Source organism: Neofelis nebulosa, chromosome 12 (assembly GCF_028018385.1).
Source record: "Neofelis nebulosa isolate mNeoNeb1 chromosome 12, mNeoNeb1.pri, whole genome shotgun sequence".
Classification (NCBI taxonomy): domain Eukaryota; kingdom Metazoa; phylum Chordata; class Mammalia; order Carnivora; family Felidae; genus Neofelis; species Neofelis nebulosa.
The window spans coordinates 95,312,319-95,339,619 of NC_080793.1; the positions used below are offsets into that span (position 1 = coordinate 95,312,319).

At 39.3% G+C, this 27,301-nt stretch overlaps 1 protein-coding gene and 1 long non-coding RNA gene across 3 annotated transcripts in view; one reads left to right on the forward strand and one right to left on the reverse strand.

Moving 5' to 3' along the window:
* MFSD14B (major facilitator superfamily domain containing 14B) overlaps positions 1–26,118 on the reverse strand; it is a 74,495-nt gene extending 48,377 nt beyond the window's left edge. Inside the window, exon 1 of one of the 2 annotated variants that reach the window (XM_058696000.1) lies at positions 25,768–26,118. In XM_058696000.1, the coding sequence (XP_058551983.1) occupies positions 25,768–25,875 (108 nt within the window). In that variant the 5' untranslated portion in view covers positions 25,876–26,118. The remainder of the gene's footprint in view (positions 1–25,767) is intronic. The other variant, XM_058695999.1, reaches the window with a different exon arrangement.
* Positions 1,019–17,418, forward strand: LOC131492232 (uncharacterized). Its single transcript, XR_009251940.1, has 2 exons — positions 1,019–3,204; positions 17,013–17,418. It is a non-coding gene; the product is annotated as an uncharacterized LOC131492232 (long non-coding RNA).
* Positions 26,119–27,301: the final 1,183 nt, after the last annotated feature.

Consider the following 27,301-nt stretch of genomic DNA (forward strand, 5'->3'; position numbering starts at 1 on the left):
GGGGCTTTGGGTTTTGACTCAAACTAGCTGGAAAAAAGACAATTCTGAGACAATCATGGAAATTCGAAAACAGACTATTAGCTGACAATAAAGAATTATACTCCTTGTAATAATGGTACTGAAGTAAGGCATGTTTTTAAAAGATCTTTCTTAGAGATACATACTAATGTGTATGTTTGTGAAACGTGAGTATGTTTGGAATCTGTTTTAAAATTTATAGAAAAAATGTGGAACTGGTGGCAAAAATAAATTTTAAAGAAGTAAATTAGATGGTATTTCCCAATAATTTCTAATTATTTGGGTGAAAATTCTGATAGTCACCACCCAACACTACAAAGCAATTGCTTCCAGTGGGTGAGTCTGTCAACAGATAGCCCAAACATTCCTTTTGAATCATTCATTTTAATCATTAAGCATCACACATATAAAAATCTCAAAAAACTCTGAAAACAGTGGAAACTGTTTCCTAAGAAACACAGGAAGGCAACCCTGTTTCTTGTTTGCAGTTTCTGTGGTTTGGTGATTTCACAAGCAATGAAGCTCTATTTGTGGAGACCACTGGGATAGAGATCCATGTGGCTGCAATGCTGACTAAACATAGACAGATATACATCTTAATCTGTGTGCTGTATCTTCAGGATATTATGCTATTTTAACAACTTGCAAAAAAACAGACAACCTACCTCTTTGTTTATATATTGTATGTTTAGATGTATCCATTAGAAATTGTTTAACAAACACCTCTTCTAAAATGCCAACACTTTCTTATTCTCACTTCTACATAAATTAATTGAACTATCATTCATCCCTTAGTCAATACCAGTGATACATCAGAGAAAGGGAGGGTAACAGGCAGGCCTTGGTATGGTGGGAACTAAGTGTGGGCAACTGGTTATAAGAAGGTGACAAAAATAAATCTGCCTTCCTTCCAATTCTTCCTAAGCTCTTGGTGGTCAGTATGCTGATGAAAAACGTATCAGAAGTTTCTTCCTTAAATTGTATGAGCGAATCAGAAAGATTTTAACAAAACTCTACTGCCTGTATCCAGTTGAGCCTGATCTAGTGCAGTCTCCCTGGATCAGTTCAATGTCTACTCTCTCCGATGCCCCTTTATACATCAGTATGGAACACGGAGATGTTTAGATGACGAGCATATGGTGATGTCTTTATACACTGGTATTACCATCTTTCCCGCAAATGACTGCAATGGCCTCTTAACCCTATCTGGACTTCTCTTCCCTGCCTTTTCCAAATCTTTCTTGGTACCACACTTACGTCATCCTATTATACCTGTGGAAATAGGTATATACCTCAGCAAAAAGTGAGCCGCAAATTCCTCTCATCCCTGTACACATCATGTTTTGCAATGTGACTGTGCTGCCTCTGCCATCAAAAGGGAGTCTATTTCTTCACTTCCCTGGGTCTGGGCTGGCTTAACCACTTGCTCTAACCAACAGATGTTAGGTGAAGTGACAACATGGACTTCTGAACCGAGGCCTCCAAGACCACATGGAACTGCCTTCTAGGCACAGGAGGATGAAAGTGTATGAAGCCCTCTCTACTGAGCCACCTAAACCAACTGGTGAACAGCATCACCACCTGGACGACATAGGAGAAAGGCAATCTTAGTTCACTCAAACCCATCAAGCCTGCAGGGGACTACGAAGCGGGAGTCACTCCAAGCAAACCCAGTGAAGAAGCCCAAGATGACCTAATCCAAAGAACTGTCATTAATGGTTGTGGTTTTAAAGCCACTAAATTTGGGGTTAGTTTCTTATGTAGTGATCATTAACTGATTCAGCACCCCCCCATGACCTCATGATTAAGTTTTAAACTCTTAAGACTTTCTTGGGATCCCTTTTGTAGCTATCCAATCTCATCCCTCAGTCCACCCATAACTGTGAAAATCAATAAACGGAAATCCCTCTAAAATTGAGCCAGTAAGCCCTTGCTCCAGGATGCAAACCTCAGTGGGTTCCTTTTTTACGGTAGTGACGATTTGCCTAGTATGCTGAAGTTAGCCTATAAGTGAATAAAAGGCATGGTCCCCAGCATTCTGTTTAAAAGACTGGTCACAGAAACCAGTAAGCAATGAATATATATATTTTTTAACTTGAGGAGTTAACATTGTATTGCTTGAGACTCAGTCCTGTTAATTAAGCCTACTGTAATTCTCTCCTAAAGAGAGGTAACTAGAGGTTTACAGTCACTCTGGCTACAGAGAAGTTTGTAACTAGTCATCAAAACAAAACAATGCAAAACAAGTATTCCCTGGGATTTCATTCAAAATGGGACACAGAAACCAACGAATAAATCACTACATACATATCCCTAAAAGTTAGCAATGCGCTTAAATACAAAGAAACAAAATATCAAACTCATGAAAGCCAGTACTGAAAGAACTACATACTTGGACTTAGCATTTCTCTTCCACCTAATGTGGTCTTTTGGCATCTTTTTTTTATGGAACATACTTTTTTTTAAAGAAATTACAACTGTTAGTTACACTGACATATGAATGTTGTAAAACCTTACAATAAGGGAATATACATGTTCTATTCTCCATAGGTATTCACAATGTTAGAAATCTGTCATATATTTATTTACATGTATATTCATGAGTAAAAACATACTTTTACATAACTGGTAACAGAATATACAGGTTACCTTTTTTACCTTTATTTCTCTCCATGTCACTGCATCCAAATCCTCATTCTTTATAACAGCTACACAGTATTCTACTGCCTGAATGTACCCATCATTTTAACCATTCCACTACTGATGCTTATCTATGGAGTTTCCACTTTTTTTTTTTTTTAAGGCAGGGAGGGAGAGAGGGAGAGAGTTATCGTAAGGAGGCTCTGCACCCAGGTGCCCCGAGAGTTTCCACTTTTTTAATGTTGTTGCAATTAATTATTTTTATTTTTAAATAACTTAAAACCTATCAAAAGGCTGCAAAACCAGTACAAAGTTCTGGTATACCTTCACTCAACTTTTCCAAATGTTAATGTCTTCTATAACTATGGTACAATTATCCAAACCTAGAAGTTAACATTGCTATACTACTGTAGCTAATTTACATACGTTATTTGAATATCACCCTTTTTCCCACTAACGTTTTATTTTTCCTGATTTAGGATCTAATCCTGGATTTCACACTGCAATTCATTCTCATGTTTCCTTGGGCTCTTCCAATCTGAGATAGTGAGTAAGGCTTTTATTTTTTACTTTTGTATTCTTGACACTGTTGAGGACTACTGCTATCCTCTTTACCAGTTATTTTGTAGAATGTCCTTCAATTTGAATTTGTTTAATGCTCTCATTAGACTGATAATAAGCATTTTTAACTTTTTATTGGGCTATAGTTCACGTCCCATTAAAATCACTGTTTTCAACTGTACAATTCAGCGTTTTTTTGTTATATTCACAAGGTTGTAAAATTATCACCACTATCTTATTCTGAAATTAGATAATTAGGTGACTTTTCATTACCCCAAAAAGAAACCCCATATCTATTAGCAGTCATTCCCCATTCTCTCCTCACCCCATTTCCTGGCAAGGACTAATACTTTTTGTCTCTACAGATTTGCCTGTTCTGGAATAAAAAATAAATGGAATTCATAAATGGAATCATAGAACATGTAGCCTATTGCGCCTTGCTTCCTCTATTTAGCATGTTTTCAGGAATCGTCCATGTTCACCATTCAATTTTATGGCTGAATAATACTGCATTATATGGACATATTGCTACCTGTTTATTCATCAGTTAACAGACACTTAGGTCGTTTCTAAGTTTGGCTATTATGAATAATGCTGCTAAAAATGTTGAGGTACAATTTTTTGTATGAACATATGTTTCTAATTTCCTTCGCTATATACCTAGGGATGAAACTGTTGAGACAATATCCTTTTATATATGCAACAATGTAGCATTCCGGGATAAATTCCTATGAGTGGAACTGGAGGGCCAAAGTTACACACATTTTAATTTATAATCAGTAAGAACCAAGTGTAATTAAAAAGCTGTGGGTGAACAGATTTCAATTTACTATTGCAGCTCATCAATTGATTTCTTCAACATATAAAATGTTTCTTAAAAAAAAATCAAGATGGGGCACTTGGGTGGCTCAGTCAGTAAAGTGTCCAACTTCGGCTCAGGTCATGATCTCACGGTTTGTGAGTTCCAGCCCCGCATTGGGATCTGTGCTGACAGCTCAGAGCCTGGAGTCTGCTTCAGATTCTGTGTCTCCCCCTCTCTCTGCCCCTCCCATGCTCATGCTCTCTCTCTCTCAATAATAAATAAACGTTAAAAAAAAAAAAAAATCAAGACGAACAACCCAACAAAAAACAGGCAAGAGATATGAACAGCTCATAGAAATAATATCAAACAGCCCTTCAACAACTTCATTCATATTAAGAAAAATGCAAAAATCAAGCTATACTCAGATGTAATTCTTATCAGAATCACAGAATTTCAGAAATTTGAGAATATGAGTTTACACTGCTAATGGGGATGAGAAATAGTACAATGTCGCAATATCTAGCCAAATTACTTACATATTTATCCTCTGAAGAAACAACTTCACAAAGACAATATGGCAAAAATATGAAGTGTCACATGCACTAGGCTATGGAAGCACTATCATAACCAAAAAGCAAGGGGGTGGGGGGTGGTGGGAGACTCTGTTCATTCAGTACTGGCAAAACAGACTACTTTAAATCCACACACTAGAGTATCGTACTGTGGCAAAAATATCTCTACATACTACTTCGGAGCAATGTCTAGGATATGCTAAGTAAAACAAAATAAAACAAAAGCAAATACAGAATAATATGTAATTTATAGGCACTTTTTTTTTTTTTTGCCAGAGAGGAACAAAGAATATGAATACCTATCACACACATTTATTTGCTTATATTAAACAAAACACAAGATGTTAAGAAAAATAAGCATTCACGCAATTACATACAGGAAGGAGAAAAGGGAGTGAAAGCCACAGGATGAAGTTAGATTTCATACATTGTTTCATGTTTAACTTTGGAACCAGGTAATGCTTTAGCTAATTGTAAAACAAAATTAAATCCGAATTAAATACATCATCTTACCTATATATCAAGTTGTGGTTTGGTTACTTTAAAACACAGAATTTGAATGAGCACCTTTAGAAGTTATATTCTAAGAGTAAAAAGTAATCATGCTGGTAGTGATGAATTGTTTTTACCTTCTGAAACTTTCAAATGTAAACAGTGGAATACAGTGAATAAGTCACAATGCTACGGTCAATAGGAACCAAGATTATCACCATAAAAGAAAGATACAAGTATCAAATCAGAGAAGTAAAAACCTGAAATTTGAAATTTGGTTTTAAGAAAACAACATACATTATGATACGCATTACCTTAATGAAAAAGTTAGGATTTTCTAGTTCTAGCCACTGAAGACAGAAAAAATGAGCAACCCAATAGGAATGAACACTCCCTAGGCCCAGGACTGTGGTCTTCAACTATCAGTTCCCACTAAAAGAAAACAGGACTTGTTAGACAAACAGCTGATACCAGGTTTGTGGCAAAAAATATCACTGATTCTGGAACATATCTTGCCAAAAGCAAAGATGTTACTAAAGACTACAGTCATATCAAAAGGATTCAGGCACCAACCTGAAGGAACTCCCACTGGGCAAAGACTGAGTAAAAAGAGTAATATCTATCATTGACTGAAATAGATCATATATGTTCAAATTTACAAGTCCATTCATCTTAGGAGGATGCCAGAAAACCAAGCCATCATTCTGAAAACTGGTAAATGAGGAGGGGGGAAAAAAAGGGAAGCATTCCTTCTGCTTTTTGTGTATCTTAGAATAACCAAATATTTGACTAGGAAAAGCTCTTCTTTTTTAAGAATTTTGATAATGGACAAAGGAATGATTAATTTAAAATCCTGCCACTTTCTAAGCCTCACTGAAATAGTCAACTAGATAACAAGCATTAATGCCTGTTAAAACAATTAGGTTAAAAGCTGATAAGGCATTTTATAAGGGAATGATTAAGCTGACAATACCTAAAACCTCATCATTACAACATCACAAAGAGAGTTATTTGCTGCGTGATGTGTTACACAAGAAATAAACCACATATAAAGTATTCTTCCCAAAATGAAATAAAACAAACAGAAAGCTTGGATTCAATTTAGCTGATATGTAAGGACCAGTTTATAGAAAATGCAGGTGAACTAAGCTTGGCCTGTGTGTTTTTAACTGTTAAGGTTAGGATGATGAATACAGGGGTAGTATTCATAACAAAATATAAGGAAACTAAAAAGCTTCAAAGAGGTTGTCAAAAAAACTTTTTAAAGAGTGACTTGTATCATTACCAGTGTCTGAGAATACCTGTCTCCCCATATCCTAAGACTACAAGTAATTTTTAAATATTTGCTAATTAGAGGGGCGCCTAGGTGGCTCAGTCGGTTGAACGTCTGACTTCAGCTCAGGTCATGATCTCACACTCCATGAGTTCAAGTCCTGCGTTGGGCTCTGTGCTGACAGCTCAAAGCCTGGAGCTTAAAAAAAAAATGTTTTTTTAATATTTTCTAATTAGATATTCTAATGGTTATATCATTTTATTTTGTATTTCCCTGATTACAAGTGAAATACTACTTCTTCCCTATGGTTCTTAGAAAGTTGTATTTCTTTGTCTACAAATTGTTCATTTTGCATACTTTTCATTAGAGAAGGTAATTTTTCATATTGATGTATAGGACTTCTTTATAGAAAATACCAAATATATTTATATTATATAACATTAAATCATTCATTCTCCCTTACCTGCTGGCACCCATACCCTTAAAAACTAAAAGGCACAGACAATTCAACAGTAATAACTGGAGATTTCCATACCTACTTCTAACAAGGATAGAACAATTAGAAGATCAACAATGAAGTAAAAATTTTAGCAACACCACACTAACTAGACCTAACATTTATTGAGAACTCTACCCAACTAGAGCAGTACATTCTTCTCATGTGTACAGAGAAATACCATAAAACAAGTCTAAATAAACTCAAAAGACTGAAATAATACAAACTATGTTATCTTGACCACAATGTAATGAAACTAGAAATTAGTAACATAAAGAAATTTAGAAAATTGACAAATATGTGGATATTAACATACACCTAAATAAACCATAGGTCAAATAAGAAATCATAAGTCACAAAACTTTCATATGAACAAAAATGAAAATATATCAAAGTTTGTTGAATGCAGATGAAGCAATGCTTAGAGGGAAGTTTATGGCCGTAAATGCCCGATTAAAAAAAATACATATATATATCTGAAATCAGTAACTTAACTGTTCACTGTAAGGAACTAGAAAAGCAAGAAAAAAGAAAGAAATAAAGGGTTAGAGCGGAAATAAATGCAATACTGAGTAGAAGAGCAAAAAATGTCAAAAATCAATAGAAGTCAATTTATGAAACTATCAAAAAATTAACAAATCTTGGGGCATCTGGGCAGCTCAGTTGGTTAAGCTTCCAACTTCGGCTCAGGTCATGAACTCGCGGTTTCTGAGTTCCAGCCCCGTGTTGGGCTCTATGCTGATAGCTCGGAGCCTGGAGCCTGCTTTGGATTCTGTGTCTCTGTCACTCTCTGTTACTCCCCTACTCGTGCTCTGTCTCTATCTCTCTCTCAAAAATAAATAAAGATTAAAAAAAAACTTAAAAAGAAAATTAACAAATCTTTAGTGAAAAAGAGGTTATATTAGTGAAAGAGTACTACGGGCAACTATAAGCCAATGGACTGGATAAACCAGATGAAATGGACAAATTCCTAGAAATACACAATCTACCAAGACTAAGTCATGAAGAAATAGAACATCTGCACATATCCAGAACTAGTATTCAATAAGTGATCAAAAACCTTCTGCCAAAGAAAAGCCCTGGACCTCATGGCTTCATTGGTAAATTCTACCAAACATTTAAAGAAGAATTAACATCATTCACTCTGGAAGTCTTCTCAAAAATGAAGAGGAGGGAACACTTCCTAACACAGTCTATGAGTGAAGCATTTACCTGTACCAAAGAAAAAGACACTACAAGAAAAGGCAACTGCAGATTAATTTTCCTTATGCTTTTGATGCAAAAATCCTTAACAAAATACAGTAAAACCTTGGATTGTAACTTGCTCTGCAAGTGTTCCACAAGACAAGCTAACACTTCTAATAAATTTTAACTTGATAAAGGAGTGATGTCTTGCAATAGAAGTATATGACACCGAACATCACATGATCACAACTGAGCCATAGTTCTCCTGTGTGTGTGTCTGTGTCTGTCTCTCTCTCTCTGTCTCTCTCTCTCTGCAGGATTGTGGGGGAATGTCTCCCATGCTCAGATGCTCATGCTCCATCTCAGGCCGTGGTGTTTGGCAGAGATCAGTGATTTTTCAGAACGCTGGAAGGTGCCCAAACTGTCACTGGTGTATTTTTTTGCCACTTCAAAGCACCTATCGATAGTTCTTTGCTTTTCCATTACAAGAGTGAGCTTAGAAATGCTTTGCTTCATTCTAGGTCAGGCTGCCTGCAGATATAGACCCTTTCCTCTGCTGCCTTATTGCCAGTTACAATAAATACATGACAAGAGTTTATTAATACTGTACTGTCATCAACATCTGTGCGAGTGTATAAAATGGCCCTCATACAGAAAAAGATTCCAATGAGCCAGTGGATAGCAGTGATTCCATTAGTGATAATGAAAGTCGCTCTACACAATAACCCTCCTCTCTTGTCTCCCTCACACCAGCTACTAAGGTCTTCAAAGGTAAGTGCAGATGAATTTATTTTTCTTTATATTTTGTACTTTATTATTCTGTATTATATTACAGCATTGTAACCATTTTTATATGAATATTTTTGGGTTGTGGAACCAATTATCTGCATTCCCATTATTTCTAATGGGGAAATTCGCTTTGATATACATGTGCTTTGAATTATAAGCATGTTTCTGGAACGAATTATGCTTACAAACCAAGGTTTTAGTGTAGTAGCAAACTAAATTCAGCAGCTTGCTAAAGGGGATCTAACACCATGGCCAAGTAAGATTTATTCCTGGAATATAAGAATGTAAGAACAGTTCACAATGAAAATCAATCAGCAGGACACACCACTTTGTTTTGTTTTTTTTTTTAAAAAATTTTTTTTTTAATGTTTTTTATTTATTTTTGGGACAGAGAGAGACAAAGCATGAACGGGCGGGAGAGGGGCAGAGAGAGAGGGAGACACAGAATCGGAAACAGGCTCCAGGCTCCGAGCCATCAGCCCAGAGCCCGACGCGGGGCTCGAACTCACGGACCGCGAGATCGTGACCTGGCTGAAGTCGGACGCTTAACCGACTGCGCCACCCAGGCGCCCCTGGACACACCACTTTGAAAAGAAGGAGGTTGGGGGATACACGATCATCTCCACTGATGCTGAAAAAGCACTTGACAAAATTAATAGTTTTTCATGATTTAAAAAAATCTTAAAAAGGATAGAAGGAAATTACCTCAATATAATAAATGGCACATATGAAAAATCTACACCTAACATCACAGTCAATAGTGAAAGGCTGAGAAAACTTTTCCTTTAAGATCAGGAACAAGAAAAAGATGCCTGCTTTTAACACTTTTATTTAACATAGTATTGGGAGTTCTAGCCAGAGTAATTACATAAGGAAAAAAAAAAATCCAAACTGGAAAAGAAAAAGTAAAATCATTTGTTTGCAGATGCCATCATCTTACATATAGAAAACCCTAAAGGTTCCACAAAAACACTTTAGAGCTAATAAGTGAATTCAGCAAAATTGAAGGACAAAAAATTCAACGTGCAAAAATCAGTTGCATTTGTATACACTAACAATGAAAATTACAAAAACTACTCTTTTGGGATGCCTGGGTGGCTCAGTGGGTTAAGCATCTGACTCTATTTCAGCTCAGGTCATGATCTCACAATTGTGATCATGATCTCACGGTGGTGAAACTGAGCTCCACATTGGGCTCTGCACTTGGCGTGGAGCCTTCTTGAGATTTTTCCTCTGCCCCTCTCCTGCTTGCATATGCTCGCCTGCTCTCTTTCTCAAAAAACAAACCCAATTCTTTTTACAACAGCATCAAAAAGAATAATTTCTCAGGAAAAATTAACCAAGTAGGCAAAAAACTTTAACACTGAAAACTACAAAACACTGCAGATAAGAATTAAGAAGGCAAAAATAAATGGAAAGACCTTCTATGTTCAAGAATCAGGAAATTCAACGTTGTCTAGATGTCAAAACTGCCCTAAATGATCTATGGATTAAGTGTCATTCCTACTTAAGTGCCATGACCTTTTTTGCAAAAATAAAAAATCCATTCTAAAATTTATATGGAGGAAGGTGGGTGGGGGATGGGCTAGATAAGTAATGGGTATTAGGAGGGCATTGTTATGATGACCCCTGGGTACTGTATGTAAGTGATGAATACTGGATTCTACTCCTGAAACCAATTTTGTACTTTTTTTTAAAGCTAGAATGTAAATAAAAACTTGAAAAAAAAATTCATATGGAATCTCAAATGACCCTGACAAGTCAAAACAGTTTAGAAAACAAAAACAAAAACAAAAACAAAAACAAAACTGGGGCACCTGGGTGGCTCAGCTGGTTAAGTGTCTGACTATTTCAGGTCAGGTCATGATCTCTCAGTTCGTAGGATTGAGCCCCATGTCAGGCTCTGCACTGGCAGCACAGAGCCTGCTTGGGATTCTCTCCCTGCCCTCTCTCTGTGCTGCTCCCCTGCTCACTCTCTCTTTCTCTCAAATAAACATTAAAAAAACCCCCAAAAAACTGCAGTATTCACATTTCCTGCTTTCAAAGCACACTACAAAGCTAATCAAAACAGTATGGCACTCAGGCACCCAAATGGCTCAGTTGAGCACCCAATTATTTTTTCTTTTTTTAAATTTTGTTTATTTATGAGAGAGAGAGAGAGAGAGAGAGAGAGATAGCGAACAAGCACAGGCAGGGAAGGGGCAGAGGGGGAGAAAGAGAATCAGAAGCAGGCTCCAGGCTCTAAGCTGTCAGCATGCAGGGCTGAACCCATGAACCACAAGATCATGACCTGAGTTGAAGTCAGATGCTCAACCAACTGAGCCACCCAGGCGCCCCAAGCACCCAACTCTTGATTTCAGCTTAGGTCATGATCCCAGGGTCGTGGGATCAAGCCCCACATCATGTTCCATGCTTAAAATTCTCTTTCCCCCTTGGCTCCTTTCCCCACTCACACTCTCTCACTCTCTAAAATATGAATGAATAAATGTTAAAAAAAAAAAAACCAGGGCAGTACTGGCATAAAAACAAAGACCAATGGGATATAATAATAGAGAGTTCAGAAGTAAACACTTTATAATGGCCAAATGATTTGCAACAAGAGTGCTAAGACCATTCAGTGGAAAAAGAATAGTCCCTTCGACGCAGGGTCCTGGGAACACTGGATATTCACATGCAAAATAATGAAGCTGGACCTTTTACCTCACTTCATGTACAAAAAATTAATTCAAAATGAATCAAAGCCCTAAACATAAAAGCTACCAACTATAAAACTCTTAGAAGATAACACAGGAGGAAAGCCTCATGACAATGGACCTGACAATGATTTTCTGAACATGACACCAAAAAAAAAAAAAAACAAAAAACAAAAAACAGGCAACAAAAGAAAAAATAGATAATCTGACTTGATCAAAAAGAAAAACTTTTGCGCGTCAAAGGGCATTATCAACAGAGTGAAGAGGCAACCCACAGAATGGAAGAAAATATTTGCAAATCACCTATCTGGTAAGGAATTATTATACACACAGAAGCATGCACGCGCATACGTATAAACTCCTAAAGTTCAAGCACCAAAAAAACAAACTGATTTAAAAATCTGCAAAGGACAAAAAATTACATGAAAAGATGCTCCATATCACTTATCATTAGGGAAATGCAAAGCTAAACAATACTGAGATATTATCTTGTGCTCAATAGGATGGCTACGATTAAAAAGAAAAAAAAATTAAAAACCTGAAAATAACAAGTGTTGGCAAGGATGTAAACTTGTGCACTTTTGTGGCAATGTAAAATGGTATAGCTAATGTGAAAACACTATGGGAGTTCCTCAAAAAAATTAAAAATACAATTACCAAATATCCAGTAATTCACTTCTGGCTATATACCCAAAAGAAATGAAAGCAGGGTCTCAAGGAGATATCTGTACACCCGTTATTCACAATTCCAAATATTCACAATAGCCAAAAGGTGATGGATTATTATACAGCCCTGAAAAGGGAATTCTGACAACTGCTACAACACAGCTAAATGTTGACAGCATTACGCTAAGTGAAATAAGCCAGTTGTACAAGGACAAATACTGTATGATTCTGTTATATGAGATTTAGAGAGAAAGAAAGTACAATGGTGGTTGCCAGGGACTAGGTGGGGAGAGGGAAATGATGAGTTATTTTTTAATGGGTACAGAGTTCAGTTTCAATGATGAAAAGTTCTGGAGATGGACAATGGTACTGGTTGTCCAACAATGTTAATATACAAATGCCACTGAACTACATACTTAAAAATGACTAAAGTGGTGAATTTTATGTTATGTGTATTTTACAATTAAAAAAAAAAAAAAAGGAACTCAAAATAGATCACAGACCTAAAAGTAAGGTCCCTTAGTTTCATCATGAGTTTGTATATACAGCACTAACCGCACCATCCATGCAAGAAAAACTTGGCACGCTGGACTCCACTAAAACTAAAAACTTGTGCTCTGTGAAAGACACTGCTGAAAGAATGAAAAGACAAGCCACAGAGTGGACGAAAGTATTTACAAACTCGTATCTTTTTAAATTTTTTTTTCAACGTTTTTTATTTATTTTTGGGACAGAGAGAGACAGAGCATGAACGGGGGAGGGGCAGAGAGAGAGGGAGACACAGAATCGGAAACAGGCTCCAGGCTCTGAGCCATCAGCCCAGAGCCTGACGCGGGGCTCGAACTCACGGACCGTGAGATCGTGACCTGGCTGAAGTCGGACGCTTAACCGACTGCGCCACCCAGGCGCCCCTACAAACTCGTATCTGATCAGGGACTTGAATCCAGAACTCTTTCAATTCACCTATAAAATGACAAGTCACACAGTTTAAAAATGGGCAAAGGACCTGTATAAACATTTCTCTGAAGAAAATAAAGAATTGGTCAATAAACACATAAAAAGATGTTCAACATCCTTAGCCACTAGGGAAATGCATATCAAAACCATAGTGACATACCACTTCAGACCCACCAGAATGGATGTAATAAAAAAATATTAACAAGTACTGGTGAGGATTTAAATAGGAACCCTCACACACAACTGTTGGGAATATAAAATGGTACCCCACTATGGAAAACAGTTTGGCATTTCCTCAAGATGTTAAACAGAGTTACCATATAACCTAGCAATTGTACTCCAATACCCAAGACAACTGAAAATATGTGTATACAGAAACCTGTAAACAAATGTTCACAGCAACATTATTCATAGTAACCAAATGTAGGAACAACCCAGATGTCTACCAAGTGATGAATGGATAATCAAAAAGTGGTATATCCATACAATGCAATATTAATCAGCTATAAAAAGGAATAAAGTATAAATTTATGCTACAACATGGATAACTTGGAAAACTTTATGCTCAATCAGAGAAGCCAGGCACCAAAGGCAACAACATATAGTATTATTCCATTTATGTGAAATGCCCAGAATAGACATTCCACTGGAACAGAGAGCAGATTAGTGGTCACCAGGGCCAGAAGGTAGGGGAAGATAAGAATGACTGCTAATGGGTACAGGGTTTCATTCTGGGGAGATGAAAATATTCTGACAGTGGTAATGGCTGCACAACCTTGTGAATATACTAAAAATACCTGGATCGTACACTTGAATACAGTGAATTTTATGTGAATATATCTCAATAAAAATGCAATGGTAAAAAAAAAAAAGAGACACAAAGATGCAGAAAGAGGTTGACTCTGCCTCTTGGCTGTGTGTGCAGCCTGGAACCCTGACAAATACCTTGAGACCATGAGAGCCAGACAAGTCAATACACTGAAATCACCAAGTAAGTGCTAAATGAACCAATCCTGAAACTGTCTTTCCATCAGATTTCTTGCTAAACGAGTTAATAAATCTCCTAATTATAAAACGGGGTGGGGGGAGGGGCAGATCTTAACAGACACCTAACCAAAAATTATACAGAAATGGCAAATAAGTATACGAAAAGATGCTCAACATATGTCATTTAAAAATGCAAATTAAGGGGCGCTGGGTGGCTCAGTCGGTTAAGCGGCCGACTTCGGCTCGGGTCATGATCTCGTGGTCCGTGAGTTCAAGCCCCGCGTCGGGCTCTGTGCTGACAGCTCAGAGCCTGGAGCCTGTTTCAGATTCTGTGTCTCCCTCTCTCTGACCCTCCCCCGTTCATGCTCTGTCTCTCTCTGTCTCAAAAATAAATAAACATTAAAAAAAAAATAAATGAAAATGCAAATTAAAACAATGCAATTGTTGGATGATAGATTTTAAATGCATATTACTAAGTGAAAAGAAGAAAGTCTGGAAGGCTATATAGTGTATGATTCCATTTAGGTAAAACTGGAGAGGTAAACAGATCAGTGGTTGCTAGGGGTGGAGGGGTAAGGTTAAACAGGTGAATCACAGGCAGTGAAACTCATGTTTGTTTAATACTGTAATGGTAGAAAACAGCACTATGTGTTTGTCAAAACCCACAGACTTTGAACCCTGGTATAGGTTAATTTTTTAAAAAATGTTTAGGAGGTCAGAGAATCTCAGCATGGACTGCAGAGTGTGATAAAGGTAACTGTATTAGAAATGCATGAATCAACTTCACTGAAGAGGGTGGGGGCAACAGTTAGTGATCTAAGTAACATTAGGGATGAGTAGGGTCTGTAAGACCAAAAGGCAAAAGGTACCACATTTAAGCACTGTATTAATTGATAAATGTGTTCCCACAAGGGTACAGATAACCATTCTGAAATCAGTGTACTGGAATTGAACAATTAAGTAAATGGATGGCAAATGGTAGGAGTTACTTTTTGCACTGCTGGAGCGGAAGGTTATCAACAAGGGAAAAAGCTAGAATGATCCCTGTGATAACAGATTAGAGTTGGAGATAGCACTATGAACTCATTTTAATTTTACATAGATACAGATGACCATATACAGAACTATTTATAGATAACATGTATACACAGGCTAATATACACATGTATATTTTCCTTGCTCTGTCACCCGAGAGAACCTAAAAGTAATGACATCCCAGCAGCCCAAGAGCAGTCAGTTCTGGTGCCCTGATCTTGGTTTCAAATACAATTTTCCAACAAAAGGAGCCAGAGCTCCTTAGAGAAATGGCTGATTCTAGGACTAAGGCAGGAAAAATACAAGAGAAATCTGGCAAATCTTGTAGTACCAGAATATATTGCTAAAAACAAAAAACAAAACATCCCAATGAAACGCCAAAAACATAGGGATATGTCAAAGAGCTCCCAATGGCCAAAGCTGTGGCAATATGAGGCAACAAAACAGTACTGGATTATAGCTAATATAATAAAATATATATTTCATTATATATGAAAATATATAGCTAATAAAGTTATAAAATATATGTATTATAAAATACATATCTACAAATCTATACTAGTAAGATGACATAGTAAACAAGTGGGGGAGAAAAGACAAATCTGTGCAGAGGAATTCCAAATGCAAGAAATTCCTTCAACTTTGCCTTCAAGGAAGTGAGGCAAAACTCCCATTTCTTAAATGTGGGCCGCATGTACTTTCTTCTGAAGAGTACAGCATAGAAAGAGGGGAAGAAGAGTATCTTTCTAGAGAAAGGTGACAAACACTACCTCAGACAAAATGTTAATGTCAACAGTGACGTGTACCCTTGATATGTTATGAAAATGGCACTTCACTTCTGTGGGCTTTCCTCCTCTAAACCCTCAATCCCACCCTAATCATGAGGAAACATCAGATGAATCCCACTTGAGGGACATTCTGCAAAATAACCAGGACTCATGAAAATTGTGAAAGTCATCAAAAACAAGGAAAGTCTGAGAAACTTTCATAGCCCAGAAGAACTTACAGAGACATGAAAACTAAATGTAATGAAATACTGAAACAGAAAAAGGGCATTTAGTAAAAACTAGGAAAATGTGAATAAGTATGGACTTTAGATGATGGTAAGGTATGGACATTGGTTCATCAGTTTTAACAAATATACCATACTAATATAAGATGCTAATAACAGAAGGAAATGGATGTGAGGTATATGAAACCTCTCTATACAACCTTTTTTCTGTAAGTCTAAACTATTCTAAAATAAAGTTTCAAAAAATTAATGGGCAAGAATACCAAAAACATCCTGAAGGTGGAAAGAATAGGGGAAATATTTGAGCAGGGGTTGGGAAACTACAGCCCACAGCCTAAATCGATCACCAGTTTTTGTAATATGTTTTACTGAAATTTAGCAATGTTCATTCATTTACATATGTCCAAGGCTGCTTTTGTGCTATACTGACAGCACTGAGTAGCTGCAACAGACTATATGGCAGAAAAGCCTAAAATATTTACCATCAGGTTCTTAACAGAAAAAGTTTGCTGACCCCAAAGTGAATAACTAGAACACAAAGGGGAGATCATAAGTATCAGTAACCCCATATAATATCTGAGAAGCTGCTGACATTCCTTGACCACCTGAACAGAGGCAGGTGCTTCCCTACCAAATTCCTGTAGCTTCTTTTCCACATACGACTAGTCTCTCTCCTGTACTACACAACATCTCTCAAAGGCAAGGATCTCAATAGTAATTCTCTAAATGCACCCTGAACTCAGCAGATAACTGGCTTTTATGACGTTAGAAGTTGACTTCCTACACCACCAAGACATATTTGCTAACAAATTCCCAACTGTGTTCATGTTTCAGCAACCGTGTGCATAAACAGACTAGTCACCTCCTGAGACTGCAGCCTTGAGAATTCTCCAGGTCCGGAAGTTGAATCTTGACTAGTCAACCTGACCAGGATCATTCAATGGACTAAAGATAGGAACGAACTACATGGACCAATTATGGCCAATAAGGTATGAGGGGAAATACGTGGAGGGTTTATGGACTTTCCTTCATTCTTCTAGGGACATATATCAAAACATTACTGTTTCCAGTTTGAGGGCACTGTTGTGTAAGCATGTGATACTTAGCATCATAGCCATCCTGAGACCACACGTGGTCAATCTTATGACCCCAAACTATTACCCTGGGAAGAGCAGAGCATATGAATGTAATGAGCCCACCATGTCTTTGGTGGTATTACACTGCTAAAATAAGCACACAATCTCTGTACTACCTATCATGTGCAATAATAAACCACTTACTATCAAGTTATCATTACACCATGCACAATGTTAACCTATTAAAAATGAAATATTTTGATCTTGATTTTTATGGATAAGCTGAGGAACTAAGAACTATAACTGTAAACTGTTGGCTCTATTGTACTTCTAAGCAGAAAAATTATTTTAAAATATATTTTAATTGAAAACGAGTATTCCATAGTTGGGATGTACTGCCATAAGATTCATAGTAATCTCTGCAGTAATGCTGAAGACATATATGAGAAGTATATTTCACTCTAAGCTCTGAGTATTTTTTTTTTTTCAACGTTTTTTATTTATTTTTGGGACAGAGAGAGACAGACCATGAACGGGGGAGGGACAGAGAGAGAGGGAGACACAGAATCGGAAACAGGCTCTAGGCTCCGAGCCATCAGCCCACAGCCCGACGCGGGGCTCGAACTCACAGACCGCGAGATCGTGACCTGGCTGAAGTCGGACGCTTAACCGACTGCGCCACCCAGGCGCCCCTAAGCTCTGAGTATTTTAATAACATAGAAGTTTACTACTTCTTGCCTATATCCTTTGTATTTATCTGGTTAGTAAAATGCTCCATCAAAAATAAATTCTTTATCAAAAATCTTTTTAAATATAAACACAAAGATGAAGTACATAAAAAGTTTTAAAACAAATAAATGATTACACCTAAAGGCTTTGCTTTTCTTCCTCCTAATACTGAAATGCCAGTAGGAAAAACAATTTTACGGCTTCTTTAGATGAAATAACTTTTCCACAAAAATTATGAAAATTTTCTCAGCACTAAATTAAATAGCTGAATACATGCAATCACTATGGGGTTGGACAGACAAAGCATTGATTAAATATTTGTAAGATAACTGCTTTTAAGTCTTCAAACTCTATAATTTACCAACCACCACCCAACTTAAAGCAAACCAAGATGCCAAGGACTACTTTTGTAAATATTCCTATCTCTATCAACCTTATCTAAGCATGAAAATATTCAAATCCAAGTGGTTAATTCACTCAGCATGTATATGTTGAGCTCTAGTATGTCTGCTAGATGTTGGGAACAACGGTATCAATAGATACTATCCTGTACCCGTTTAATGAAATATAAATCTTTAAATGGAAATGAACACTATAAAGAACAAGGACACAGCTCAGAGACAGTCATTACAAAAGATCTAAGCTGGGGCACCTGGATGGCTCAGTCGGTTGAGCGCCTGACTTCAGCTCAGGTCATGATCTCACGGTTCGTGGATTCAAGCTCCGCATCAGGCTTTGAGCTGACAGCTCAGAGTCTGGAGGCTGCTTCAGATTCTGTGTCTGTCTGTCTTTCTTTCTCTCTCTCTCTCTCTCTCTCTCTCTCTCTCTCTCTCTCTCTCTCTCTCTCCCCCCCTCCCCTGCTCACACTCTGTCAATCTCTCTCTCAAAAAATAAATAAACATTAAAAAAAAAAAAGATCTAAGCTATACTGCAAAAATTATTCTACAATAGCAGGAGAAGCAGCAACAGACACCATGCCAAGACCTGATCAAAGCACATTACAGATGCTACCATTTTTTCTGCACTGTAGTCTTCAAGATAAAAACTATCATCATCCCCATTTTATAGATGACAAAAGTCAGATGCAGAGAATTCATGTAACTTGCCCAAGTCATAGAGTTACTAAGTGCCTCAGCTGGTATTCCATCCAGAGAATCACGTACCTCCAGAGTGTATGCTACTAACCACTGTACTGCTTACACTACCTTTCTTAGCCTACAGTTTTCATAAACAGAATCAGCACATACATGACAGGTAGCCTGGACTGCAGCAACCTGAGTAAGAGGTGACAGGAGCCAAATGTAGGCAGTTCCTCAGGCAAAGTGCAGCCTTTTACTTACCCACCCACCTCTGTTCCCACACTAAGGAGTCTGGCTGGGCTAGTATGTGCCTGGACAAAAAAAAAAAAAAAACCAATCTCCATCAACCCCCTCACTTGCTTTCTCAACATGACCTGAAAAGATGAGACTAGCAAGAGCACCTGACTTTTATCAATCAGGTCATCTGCCTTCAACTGGAAAAAGATAAGGGTGAAAACTACTCCCGTTGGTCCCAAACATGATCTCCAACTCACAGATCACAGTACACAGTAAACATCAGTGAGTGACTCCCAACATGGAAGCAGGAGAAAGAGGCTGTCATATATGCAAACTGACTAGAACTGGGTTTCCATAAATAAACTGATACATCTATATCCTGCTGATTTTTGGCAGGAGTGCCAAATCCACTCAAAACAAAAGCACAGTTTCTTCAACAAATGGTGCTGAGACCACTGAATTTCCACATATAAAGAATGAATCTGAAACCCTACCTCACACCATATAGAGAACCCAAACCAGATAAATGGTCTAAGCTAAAACCACAAAACTAGGAAGAAAACACAGAGCTAAATCTTGGATTTAATCATGGATTTCTTAGACATGACTCCAAAGCAGCAACAACAAGCAACAAAAGAAAAAAGTAGATATTGGGCTTTGTCAAAACCACAAACTTTTAAAATGAACCAAAACCCTAACTAAGTGTATGACATAAAACTCTCACAAAACAACATAGGGGAAAAGCTCTGTAACATTGGATTTGACGAAATCTTGAATATGACACCAAAAGACAAAGGCAACAAAAGTAAAAACAGATTAAATTGAATGTTACCAAAATTTAAAACTTCCACACATCAAAGGATACAATCAACAGAGTGAAAAGGCAACCTATGGAGAAGATATTTGTAATGCATGTATCTGAAAAGAAGGTAATATTCAGAATATATCAAGAACCTCTACAACTCAAAGTAACAGTCCAATTTAAAATTGAGCAAAGGACTTCTGGTGGGAATTTAAAATGGTGCAACTACGATGGGAAACAGCATGGCAGTGCCTCAAAACTTAAAAATGGAATTACCCAATGATTTAATAATTCCACTTCTGGATAGATATACAAAAGATTTGAAAGCAGGGTCTTAAAGAAATATTTGTACAATCATGTTCACAGAAGCATTATTCACAATAGCCAAAACAACAGAAGCAATGAAATACTCAACAGATAAATGGAGAAACAAAATGTGGCATATACATAAAACAGAGTATTATTCCATCTTGAAGGAAATTCCAAGACATACCACACATGCCTTCAGCAATCCTGAAGACAACATGTTTCGACATGTGTCAACAACAACAACATTGAGGTCATTATGCTGAATGTCACAAAAATACAGTGTAGGATTCCACTTATATGAGGTATCTAGAGTAGTCAGACTTATAGAAACTGAAAGCAGAAAGATGGTTATTAGGGAATGAGGGACAGGGTAAATGCTATTTAATGGATATAGAGGTTTCGTTTTACAAACTGAAAAAGTTCTAGAGATTGGTTTCACAATAACGTAAATACATTTAACACTACTAAGCTGCACAATTAAAAATGGTTGAAATGGTCAATTTTATGATATATGTATTATATTGCAATGTTAAGAATTTCTTGAAGCCACTGTGTTTCTATATATTGGCAACAATTATGAATTTGAATTTTTAAGAATTTACATATTTAATATTTACACTATTGTACAACAGCATCAAAAAATTTGAAATGGGGTATACTCTGACAAATGATGTGAAAGGCCTGTACACTGAAAACTCCAAAACACAGGTGGGAAATTTTAAAGATCTAAAATAAACGGAGGGATACCTCTTTCATGAATGAGAAGATTCAATGTTTTCAATTCTTCCTAAACTCATTTTCAGAATCAACACAATCCCAATGAAAATATAAGCAGGGTTTGTTTGTAAAAATTGAAAATCTGATTCCAGAATTCTAAAATGCAAAGGACATAGAATAGCCAAACAATTTTAAAAGAGAACAAGTGTGGAAGCCTAACAGTACTTGTTTCAAGTATTAATATATACCTCTAATAATACAGATTAAGCAGTACTGATTTACAGATAAAACAGAATACAGAATAGACTGACATATATGAATAACTGAATTTTGACTAAAGTGCAACTTTAGTGAATAAGAAAGTCTTTTCAACAAACGATGCAACAGTTATCCATACACAAAAAGAGAACTTCCATCCATACTTTGCACCATATTAAAAAATAATTCAAAATGGTCATAAAACTAATTGTAAAATCTAAAAAGCTTCTAAAAACTGAAGGAAATCCTTGTGATATTGAGTTAGGCAAGCATTTCTTAGATATAAACCAAAACCAATCCATAAAAGAACAAATTGATAAATTTCATCAAAATTAAACATTCTGCTCTTCTAAAAATTTTTTTAATGTTAATTTTTGAGAGAGAGAGAGAGAGAGAGAGAGAGAGAGAGAGAAAGAGAGAGCACAAGCAGGGGAGGGGCAGAGAGAGAGGGAGACACAGAATCCTAAGTAGGCTCCAGGCCCAAAGCTGTCAACACAGAGTGGGACTATGGGCTCAAACTCACAAACCGCGAAATCATGACCTGAGCCAAAGTCGGATGCTTAACTGACCGAGCCACCCAGGCGCCCCAAACACTCTGTTCTTCTAAAAGCACAGCTTAAAAGAAAATATTTGTGGGGCGCCTGGGTGGCTCACTCTATTGGGCATCTGACTTTGGCTCAGGTCATGATCTCATGGTCCGAGAGTTTGGGCCTCGCGTCGGGCTCTGTGCTGACAGCTCGGAGCCTGGAGCCTGCTTCAGATTCTGTGTCTCCCTCTCTCTGATCCTTCCCCGTTCATGCTCTTTCTCTGTCTCAAAAATAAATAAACATTAAAAAAAGAAGTTTTTTTAAAGAAAATATTTGCAAAGCATATATCTGATAAAGGACTTACATCCTAAATCTATGAAGTACTCTCAAAAATCAATTATAAGATAAACAACCTAACAATAAAAATAGGCAAAAGACTCGAACAGACGCTTCACCAAGAGGATATAAAGATGACAAATAAGTTTATGGAAAGATGTTGAATATCATTAGACAGAGGGACATGCAAATTAAAAACAAAATAAAACAATTAAAATACAGATCTATTACAAGGGCTAAAATTGACCAAGTGTTGAGGATGTAGATGAAGTGGAACTGTCATAGTGCTAGTGACAATGTAAAACTGTAAAATAACTTTAGAGAATGGTTTGGCAGTTTTCTTTAAAAGTTAAACAATACACCTACCATATGATTTAGCCACTGCACTCTAAGTATTTACTTAAAAGTATATCCCATACAAAGACTGGTAGACAAACGCTCAAGGCAACTTTATTTGTACTGCCAAGCCTTAGTGATGAAGCAAATGTTCATCAACAGCTGAATGGATAAACAAATTGTGCTATGGTATGTCCATACAATGGAATACTACTCAGCAACAAAAAGGAATGCACTGATTTATACAACATGGATAAATCTCAACTCATGCTGAGTTTAAAAAAAAAAAAAAGCCAAACCAAAAAGAGCATATGCTAGAAAATTAACAGTAATATATACTGACAGTAAGTAGATAAATGTTTGCCTGTGAAGTAGGTGGAGAGAAGATATAAAATGGGCACAAGGAAACTTCTGGGAGTGATGGATATATTCACTGTCTTGATTGTGGTAACGATTCCACAAGTGCATACACATGTCAAAATACAAACCTGTATAAACATATATAGTTGTTACTATGTCAATTATATTTCAATGAAGCTATTTTTAAAAGATAAACAAATACAAAACTATTGTATTAAAAAGTCAAGCAGGGGCATCTGGGTGGTTCAGTCTGTTAAGCATCAGACTCAATTTCGGCTCAGGTCATGATCTCACAGTCAGGCTCCAGGCCCAGCTGCAGAACGTAGCATGTGGAAATGATACTAGACAGAAAGGTAAGCAGAAAGATGCATAATTTGTGGTCCCAGCATACAACATGAACATTTAAAGGTATTCACAGGGCGCCTGGGTGGCTCAGTCGGTTGAGCGGCCGACTTCGGCTCAGGTCACAATCTCACACTCCGTGAGTTCGAGCCCCGCATCGGGCTCTGAGCTGACAGCTCAGAGCCTGTAGCTGCTTCAGATTCTGTGTCTCCCTCTCTCTGTGACCCTCCCCCGTTCATGCTCTGTCTCTCTCTGTCTCAAAAATAAATAAACGTTAAAAAAAAAAAAAAATAAAAATAAATTATAAAGGCATTCACTTGCTTTCCCAGCCACCACACATTCCAAACGAGCACCAGTGTCTGAACTCTGCCACCTGCCCATGCTAATCATCTCACTAAGTACAGTAAGTATCAAGAAAATTCACTGTCAGTATTCACTGCAGTTCATCAATATGGAGTCCATGCACCCTCAGAGACCAGGAAAGACTGGGTAGCAATCTATCTGTGCCCAAATTAGCAGGTTAGCATCAGGGTCCCACAGGAGAAGGAACCAGGGAATAGAGTCTAGGTTTCCTTGAGTAAACTTCTTTGAGTAAACATCCTTCAAAAGTTCCAGCTCTAAGCATATAAAATTATCAACTTTTTTTTTTAAGTTTATTTAGAGAGAGAGAGAGAGAGAGCGCAGGGGAGGGACACAGAGAGAGGGAGGGAGAATCCCAAGCAGGCTCTGCACTGTCAGCACGGAACCCCACACAGGGCTCAAACCCACGAACGTAAAAGCATGACCTGAGCCAAAATCAAGAGTTGGACACTCAACCGACTGAGCCACCCAGGCGCCCCCAAATCATCAGGTTTAATTTTTAGTAAATGACTTGTCAGGAATCACATATACATTCTGACCATTCATGCTGAAAAGATTGAGTAATAGTAACAGCCAATATTTATTGAGAACTTACTAGGTACAAGGTTGCAGTGACCCTAGCAATCCTCTGAGGTAAATACTATTATTAATTAGGAGATGTTATGTAACTTGTGCAGGTAACAAAAGGTGAGAACTGGGATTCTGAGCATGCTCACTTAATCACTATGCTATAATGCTTCAACCTGCTGGGTTATTTATTTTTACCCAAAAAGCCAAGGAGAACCAATGAAAAAACTTAAGGACAGCAGTAATTATGACACTAATCAACTAAGAACTGATGGTGAGGTTAGCAAGGGTCCCGAGAGAGAAGTCAAACTCTAAGTCAAAAACGCTGAGGAACTGAACCAGAGGGATGCAGAGGAAGCCAACAACCTAAAATCTTCGCCTGGTAAAATTAGCTACACTTGGCAAAGTACTGGGTGTCCTTAAGTACAGCAACGGATGAGGGAAGCTGTTTCCCATGTTACTAGCTTGGTGGCTGATGAGTAATTATGGTCTGTCCATTCAGACCCAGGAGGACCCGGCGGTTTGGCTCAGTTGAGGGGCAGGAATATGAGGTCTCCTTTTTAAATAATCAGAAACAAAACGAGAAAAACCAATTCTCTGGAATTTCCTCTCACCATGAAATAAACCTCCCTTTCCAGACATCTTGTCTTTGAAATGAGGAACCCTTAACGCTTTTTCAAAAATGAGAACTCACTTGAGCAAGGAGGGCCCTTCAACACTACTACTAAGCTCTCCTCTCCTTTTATGGATGAGGCACCGAGTGGCAGGGCACACCGTTCTCACAGGACCAGTACCAGAACCAGCTCTTCGGGCTCCATTCTACTTCCCCCTCCTCCCAATTCTGTTAATGCAGACTCGTATCACCAAATAATATTCATCTAGCGTCTCCTAAAAGCAAATATAGGTATGCAAGCTAAAAATCTGTAAAGCAAAATTTGTAAAAAAGAAAAAAAAAAAAAAGACCGCATACATTTAACTTTCCTAAAATTTCTGGTTTTCTTTGGCAAAACGTTTCCTTGGTGTTACCCTGTAACGTTTCTGCATTTCCTGTCCTGAATAGAGCAGAAAAACCCAGGGTCTTTAAGGAAGACTGGAGCTCTATGTTTTCTACTCCCCCATAACGAACCGGAGGCGCCTCTGAGCCAGCGGGCTCTGCCGAACCCGGGCCTATGAAATCAGCGCCCCGGCGGCCACCCGAACCCGGCGGAAACCCGGAGGGAGAGCGGCCCGAGCGTTCCCGGCCGACAGGCCCGCACACGCCCGAGGAGGCCGGGCCGGGAACTGCACCACGGAAGTGGAACCGCCTGCCACACGTCTGGAAGTTCCCGAAAGGACTAAACCACTTCTCCTCGGGGCCCCGCGCACAGTGCTTCCCGAGACAACAAACCACCTGAAGGGTTCTCCGGCGAGGCGCAGGAGTGGCCCCGGAAAGGACAGGCTGCCCGAGGGCCGGGGCCCACGCGGCCTGTCCACGTACACCGACCCCCCCCCCCCTCATCCCCGGGCTCCGCACCCCGGCCCCGCCCAGGCTCCCTGGGCCGCACCCGCGCTCACCGAGAGGCCGCCAGCGGCCTGCGCGCCCGGGCGCTTCTCTGGCATGGCTCCCGCCGCGGGCTCCGACGCCGCCGCGTCCTCCGGCTCCGGCGGCGGCTCCGCGCTCATGCCGCGGCCATGCCCGCGCCGGCTCGGGGTGCTCCGGGACGACGACGACGCCGCGGACGCGGCGGCGGGGCCCGCGCCCTCATGGGCTCCGTGGCCCGCGGCGGCCTGCGGGTCGGGTGGCGGCGCCAGCGGCGACGCCGAGGGCTGTAAGGGCGGCTGAGGCCGGAGCCACCAAGGAGGCGAGGACGGGAGCGCAACTGCAGAGGCCGCCGGTCGCACCCGCCGCAACGACCGCGACTCTCGCAGGGGCCAGTGGCGTCAGGGGCGGCCCCGGACGGTCACAAGGCCCCGCCCCGCGCCCCAGCTCCCGCCTGGAGCTGGGCGCCCGCGCCGGAGGCCTCCGGCAGCGCCCCGCCCACCTCAGGCCCCACCTCCACGCCTCCGAGGCCGCCGGGGCGTGCTCACGCGGCCGCCCGCCGGAAGTATGTCATCTCCCACGGCCTCGCGGCCGTGCTGTTTCCGGAAACACTGTCCAGTCTGGGGAAGTGACTCAGATGGACCACTGTTTTGTAAATTTCGGCGCTTGTGGAACGGCTCCTGGTGTCCTCTTCAGGCACAGAAATGGACACATCCTGACGCGGAAGGACACCCCTCTCCAGTCTGGAGTCCAGAACTGGGAAAGCGCTATATGTACTGTGACCAGGCAGTCTGTTCCTCTGCGAAATCCGAACAAGCTGAGGGAGAGCCCAGTCAGGCTGTGGGGTGCGGGGAAAGGACAGTGTTAGGAAACGGGAGGGCCCCTGGTCCAGTCTCGGGCCACTGATGGCTCCAGCACGGCGGGTTATGCACGGGTTACTCAGCAGCACAGAACTTAGCGTATGGAATATCTAGGGAAAGTGAACACGAATCCGGGCTTCATAAATGCTAATATCGTCATCACTGGCCACTCAGAGACCTTGTGAGCTGCACAATTTGGAGTACTGATACACGATACACTCAGAGTATTTTCTCCTGCTTAGATAGTTCAGCATTCATTCAGTGCCTCCTTGAGAGGAGACGAGTACCTTGAAACCCTGAAGGCCTCGTGTCTTCCTCCTCATTAGACCCAGATGGACTTAACCGAGAATGAAGTAAGTGCCATCAGTCCACTACTGATTTACATCTTGTGTTATTACCGTGAGAATTAATAAAAGGAAACCGGAAGGGGGAGCTCTCATGCCCTATCCCTTGGGTCAACTGTAGACCCAACAAGAAGAGACCCAATTGCAAATCCGCGGTGCTTTAGCTACTAGTTATTGTCCCAGCAGGAGGAAGAAAGGTTCTTCTCTCCCAAGCTCCAATGAAAAGCCATTATACTTCAAACTCCTCGTTTACTCAAACGAACTTTTTGTTTGTAATAGCTTTCCCAACTTTCTCTGCAAGAGAACATTCCTCTCCTTTGTTCTTGGGGCTTGTCTATGGTTTTGCCAGTAGCTTGCTTCCTTGC